Source organism: Papilio xuthus, unplaced genomic scaffold (assembly GCF_000836235.2).
Source record: "Papilio xuthus unplaced genomic scaffold, Pxut_1.1 DF825752.1, whole genome shotgun sequence".
NCBI lineage: Eukaryota > Metazoa > Arthropoda > Insecta > Lepidoptera > Papilionidae > Papilio > Papilio xuthus.
In genome coordinates this window covers 1264606-1270456 of record NW_013532897.1, presented here as the reverse complement: position 1 = coordinate 1270456, position 5851 = coordinate 1264606, and the positions used below count along the sequence as shown (strand labels likewise).

The 5851-nt window shown below is 46.8% G+C and overlaps 2 protein-coding genes across 2 annotated transcripts in view; one reads left to right on the top strand and one right to left on the bottom strand.

The window, feature by feature from the left end:
• Nucleotides 1–4270, bottom strand: part of LOC106125861 (gamma-glutamyltransferase 7) — a gene marked incomplete at its 3' end in the record, with an annotated part of 5258 nt that extends 988 nt beyond the window's left edge. Inside the window, exons 1-6 of the mRNA XM_013323271.1 lie at nucleotides 4001–4270; nucleotides 3524–3608; nucleotides 2031–2185; nucleotides 1422–1576; nucleotides 1079–1306; nucleotides 687–935 (exon numbers count right to left, since the gene is read on the bottom strand). Coding sequence (XP_013178725.1) covers nucleotides 687–935; nucleotides 1079–1306; nucleotides 1422–1576; nucleotides 2031–2185; nucleotides 3524–3575 — 839 coding nt within the window. The remainder of the gene's footprint in view (nucleotides 1–686; nucleotides 936–1078; nucleotides 1307–1421; nucleotides 1577–2030; nucleotides 2186–3523; nucleotides 3609–4000) is intronic.
• Nucleotides 4271–5498: 1228 nt separating this feature from the next.
• The window catches only part of Arr1 (arrestin 1), a 3873-nt gene continuing 3520 nt past the window's right edge, over nucleotides 5499–5851 (top strand). The window contains exon 1 of the mRNA XM_013323333.1: nucleotides 5499–5713. Within this exon, the coding sequence (XP_013178787.1) occupies nucleotides 5605–5713 (109 nt within the window). The 5' untranslated portion in view covers nucleotides 5499–5604. The remainder of the gene's footprint in view (nucleotides 5714–5851) is intronic.

Below are 5851 nucleotides of genomic sequence, written 5' to 3'. Positions count from 1 at the left end.
CCCCCCGCCGCCACACCCACCGCGCCCCCCGCCGCCTCACCCACGCTGACACGTAAATTTGGTTTACATTATTTTATTCCAGCGATCTAATTAATTGCTGGATTCAAATTGAATTGAAAATATTTACTGACAATCTTCACTGGAAACAACCACATTGTGGAAAAAGAATTCCATGTTGTTAAAATAAAATTAATTTAAAATTAAAATTCTTAAAAACAAAAATTATTTTGATTTGAAACGGCCAGTGATGCAAAAAGGCAATTTCATAGGTAAACAACTACATATTATTAGTTCTCGTTAGTTTTATTTAAAAGCTGCATGATGCAGTGCAGTGCAGTACCTGTCTGGTGTGCGGTGGGTGCGGGGGGCGAGCGCGGCGAGCAGCGCGGGCGCGGCGGCGGCGCCGGAGTACACGCGCCACCCCCCGCCCGGCAGCGGCGGCGCGGGGCGCGCACGCAGCAGCGCCGCACAGCGCCACGCCGCGCACAGATCTGCGCACACGCACACGCACACCCGCCCGCTCGTACACAGCGCAGACGCAGCGCAGACGCAGCGCAGACACAGCGCAGACGCAGCGCAGACGCAGCGCAGCGCAGACACAGCGCAGACGCAGCGCAGACGCAGCACAGACACAGCGCAGACACAGCGCAGCACGACTGCTCTCACTCGGACTGACTAAATACTACTTTGCAGGTGATATAACTGCACCCGCCTGCCGGACTGCAACGTGCATTCGTGTCGTTCTGCGCACGCGTCTCCCCTCGCTACAAATTAATTCTCCCGAATAATATCTCAGGCAGCACACACCTCTACTGCTGTTGTACTGCACGGAGCGCAATAGTTGCGCCACTACAGCCGCGCCTGGGGCCGCACCGCCGCCTGGTGCCGCCCCTGCGGCCTCTGTCGTCGCGGCCGGTTCATCTGTTGCCAAGCTCCTGTATAACATAATTTAAGTCGTCGAATGAGTGTCCCGAGCGGTAGAGCGCTGCGCCGCGCACCGGGCGCCGTGTCTTTGTAAAAACAGCAGCGTCGCGTCTCAAAAGTTTAAATATATCGGGGAGAAAAAAATGATAAGCACTCGGCGTAGTCTATCGCGGGCTGCAGCAGCCGCGACCAGGGCAGGCGGCCCAGCTGCGCGTGCAGGGCCGCCAGCGCCGCCAGCAGGCGCGGCGGGCGGGCCGGCTGCGCGTCCCAGGCGCGAGCCGCCGCGCCCCCCGCACCCACCGCGCCCGCCGCGCCCCACTCGGCCAGCGTGGGCGCCGCCTCGTGCTGGCGCCGGTAGTCCCAGTACAGCAACGACCCGCTCCTGTAACGTACGGACTTCGCTGTCACTTTCCATAACGCATTACTAATATACAAAACTATATTTTCAAATAATCTAATATACAAAGTTATATAAAATGTATTCTGGAGATACGGACGCGTCGAGCGCGGCGAGGCGGTGCGGCGCGGCAGCGGCGAGGCAGAGCGCGGCGGCGGCGGCGGCGTCCAGCGCGCCCCCGCCCGCGCGCAGCAGCCGCGCTCCGCCCGCAGAGCACGCCGGCACCGAGGCCGACACCGAGCCGTGCGGCACCACCTGCCGCACCACACACATATACACATCATTACTTTGTATAATTGGCACTAATATCTTGACTAAATAGTAAGCAACTGCTGGTACCGAAAGCATCAATCGGCCAATATTCCCGGTTCGAAAAGCTGCAGTTCATAAAGGGATGCAAGAAATAAAAAGTATACTCACTGTACTGTAGTTCATACTCTTTTGCCATGAAGAAAAGGAGCAAGAAATGCAAAAGAACAGTTTATTTAAAGGGACACAAAAGTTCATGTGGACCGTCAGAGGTGAAATGGGATAAGCGTGAGGTGAGATATAATCGGATATTATTTCACTGAGAATTTGAATGACACATATAAGTATGAAGGAATACATTAATTGGGAGCCTTCTGTGTTTCCGAGCCTAAGCTGGACTGGCCGGGCGGGACGAGCCACAACACTCTTTAGATATTTGTGGTGTTGGTTTGAGGCTCACCTCATAGTCTCCATAGTATATCTGGGTGAGCAAAGCCAGTGTGACGGCGGCAGAAAGTGCAGCGAAGGCGGCGGCGATAAGACGGGGCCCCGCGCAGCCCGGGCGCGCCTCGCCACCGCCCTGCAGTGGTACGTCCTCGCGCAGCTCCACCGCACCTGTATCACAGTGCACAACCGTCTCTCTAAACTGTTCCAGCTCGTGAGCCGCTGCCCCACCAGAGGAATATAGTGCTGCACTGCTAGTATTCACATAAATGCACATAATTCCTAACAAGTATTGTAAATACCGAGATTTAAATCTAAGAATTATACGATGACCATTTTCACATTGACGTTGTGCTTTATATTTAATGACATTATGAGGCCTACAATTATATGATGATTTATAACTGTTTTGAAGTCACATTATATGAAAGAGATTCATATAAGTTTTTTTAATAAATTAAGTCCCCAGTAAAACTTAAAAACAATTAAACCCGACCGTTTCCTATAGTTTAAAACAATTTAATGTAAACTCTTACCAATACCTCAAAAGAACCTTACGATTAATTTATAATTGGATAATGTTCATTTCTCTCAATTCGCAATCTAATTCCTGTATTAAAATAAAAAAAGAAACACAAACCAGCCGACAAAAATCACATTTCACATTTGATTGATGTGTCAAATTGACATTGACGTTAGTAATTTGAGTTTGAAGGATGTTCTGCAAAGAGCTATTAAAGATGCTCTGTTTGTTTTCGGTCTGGCTTGGTGAGAGGCGCTGCTGTAGCGGTTAGTTCTGTCAAAAATTGCATAAGTCTAAGAGAAAGACGTGAACATAGGAATACACCCTGTGGTACACGAAGTGCATTTTGTCTAACTTTTCAGTTCCATACATTTTTGAAGCTGGCTATGAATTCTGTTCGAATCGAATGCATTTTGTCTAACTCCTACGAAAATATGGCCCAAAAAAACCTGCGGAACTTTTTTTTATAAGATTAGGGGGCAAACGAGCAGCGGGAACACCGAGGTGTTCATGGAAGCCCATGGATATCAACAAGATCAGAAGAACCGCAGATGCGTTACCGGCCTTTGAGATGGTAATACGCTCGCTGCTTAAAGGACCCGTAACCCGGACCTAAGTCATAGCGGTTTGGAAATACCGCAAAGGACAGACCATTCCACAACGCGGCTTTGCGAAGGAAATTCGTAGGTAGAAGGTAGAAAATTCCGCGAGAACCGCACGGTTTTGGATCGTCAGCCATCGAGATGGTGTGGATGGAACCTGGCGGTCTGTCGTGTCGTCCAATGACGGAACTCGGCGGCAGGAATCGTTCCAAACAATTCTTTAGAGCACTCCCCGTGGTAGATACGGTATAAAATGCAGTGAGATGCAATGCAGAGAGAACTAACGACCCTCCACAAGGCCAGACTGTCGAGCCGATCAGTAAGAGCTCGGTCGTTGACGATTCGAATCGAGTAGCGAATTTGTTATAGATTGAAAAATCATACCAGGCGGAGGGTTATCGATACGTTCTGAGAGAGCTGCGGCCGCCAGTGCCATAGTGCGTTGCTTAATGTTCTATGGCAGCAGTAACTGAAATTGGAACATAATATAAAGCTTATCGTTATGACACACGTCGAACCTAATGTTTCACATTCTGTCTATGGTAGTAATGCTAATATCTAACGGAACGGTTGTGCAACGCAAAAAACCGTTACCGTAAGAGCGAGCGAGATAGGTGTATATGTTACTTAGGAAGCATCAACAACGGCGAATACTAAGATTTATCGATAAACATAAGATCTACCGATCGGTTATTAAATCCGAAAAGATATGTATATTTTGAGCTTTTAATGATACCTAGATATGTTTCTTACTCAAATTAAATTGCTCAATTCTTCATATTTAAATGATGATAGACATCATGATAGTCGTCTTGGTTTTAATCAATTTAGTCTTCGTTTAAACAATTTTGTATATCTTACCTTCTTGTGCCCGTCACTTCACTTTACCCAAAAACGGTTAGATAAATAACGGTAACTATTGCATAGTGTGTAAAATTAAATTAATTTACACAGTGAACCAGTTGGGGGCACCGCTCGTGTCGCGTGCTGAAATAATACCGTCACTCGGCGCTCAGAAACCGTAACCATAAACAAAAACAATCGCAGATCAAATAATAACAAATAACTAGAGGCGCCCGCGCCGGCGCGGAGCAAGATGTGCGGGGACACGGGGGCGGCCAGCCGAGCCGCCAACCGCCACGCCACTGGCTGCGGCCCCGCGCTGTCGTCACGCGCCGAGCGCCGCACCGAGCTAGCTACCTAGCTATAGCTAGTTTGGTCTGCATATGACTTTCACTCGTTAATCCTCGCAATAACGATTCATTCCGTGAAGTTATCCATTCATGATTTTTTTTAATACGTGTCTTTGGTGCAGTGGGTTAACTACTGGACTCCAACTGGACCGTCTTCGATTCTGTGGTGTTAACCAATTCTACGGCTTTTCCGAATTTGCATTTGTAAAATGAATTTATTTTTATGTATTAAAAGAAATCTCTTTTAGCGTAGGACTGTCTTAACGATCCCAAAAATAGCAATGCTACTTCGCCATTTGGGGGCCTCGTGAAAGAGAACTTGCCGACATCAAATTTTGCTCTTGCTCCGCTACTGTTTTATTTATAATGCATTTTTTTTCTAAAATTGAGGAAAATGCAGTGTATTAAAATCATCCAAAAATCACTTATTACTCGATTTATTTATCATAGGTATTCTTAATGTCATACATTTTATATATATATAATAATAAGAACAATTATTTTTATATATTATAAATGAAAATGTTTAGATAAGAATGGATGGATGAATGGATCTTTGTTTGAAGGTATCTCTAGAACGGCTGGACGGATGTCGATGAAATTTGCCATACATATAGAACGTAGTCTGGAAGAACACATAGGCTATAATTTTTTTTTAATTCCGCGCGGACGGAGCCGCGGGCCACAGCTGGTATAGTATAAACGCACAGTGGATCAGTGCGCGCACACACAAAGATAACGCTAAATTCATCAAAAACAAACGTCTAAAATATTTTTAACAAACACATTGTGTTTGTGAAAATTACAGTCGAAGCTGAATAAGCGCGACCCCATAGGACCGCGAAATTTTTCTCGCTTATAGAATTTTCACTGTGACCCGAGTTTCTTGCTATGGTTTTTACTAGATAATTCAAAGTTATGGTAAAACGTAAGTCAACAATACAATCAAGAGTTACTTAAACGTAGAAAGTGCGAGACAACGGCAGGCGAATTGCTCTTCATCAATTCACAACGTCAACTATGACTCAAAAGATATTCTTAGGCTTCATGAATTCAAGCCAAGCTTGTAATCCTCCAAATCCTTCAGCCTACACTTAGCCTTGAATTGTGGCTTAGGTTGTACAGTGTTAGGTGGGAAGCCTCGCGTCACGTGGAGCGTCTTAGCGCTAACAGGATGACAGGTGACGCGGGCGCGGGAAGCCCCGCAGCCGAGTAATCCTGTATATATGGCGAAGCGCGCGCCGACAGGCACAGTACATCACCGGCCCCAACATGGTGTACAACTTTAAGGTGTTCAAGAAGTGCTCGCCCAACGGCAAGCTCACACTCTACATGCCCAAGCGGGAGTTCGTCGATCATATATCTTTCGTGGAGCCCATAGGTTGGTTTCGCGTATGGACTTCTCTTTGGGAAACATAGGAGGCCGAGGAGTCCGAGTTTCATAATATAAAGTAACCGCTCAACCCCTAAACTTTTCGTTCATTTATGTAGAAAAAAGAAAGAACATGACCACTGGGGG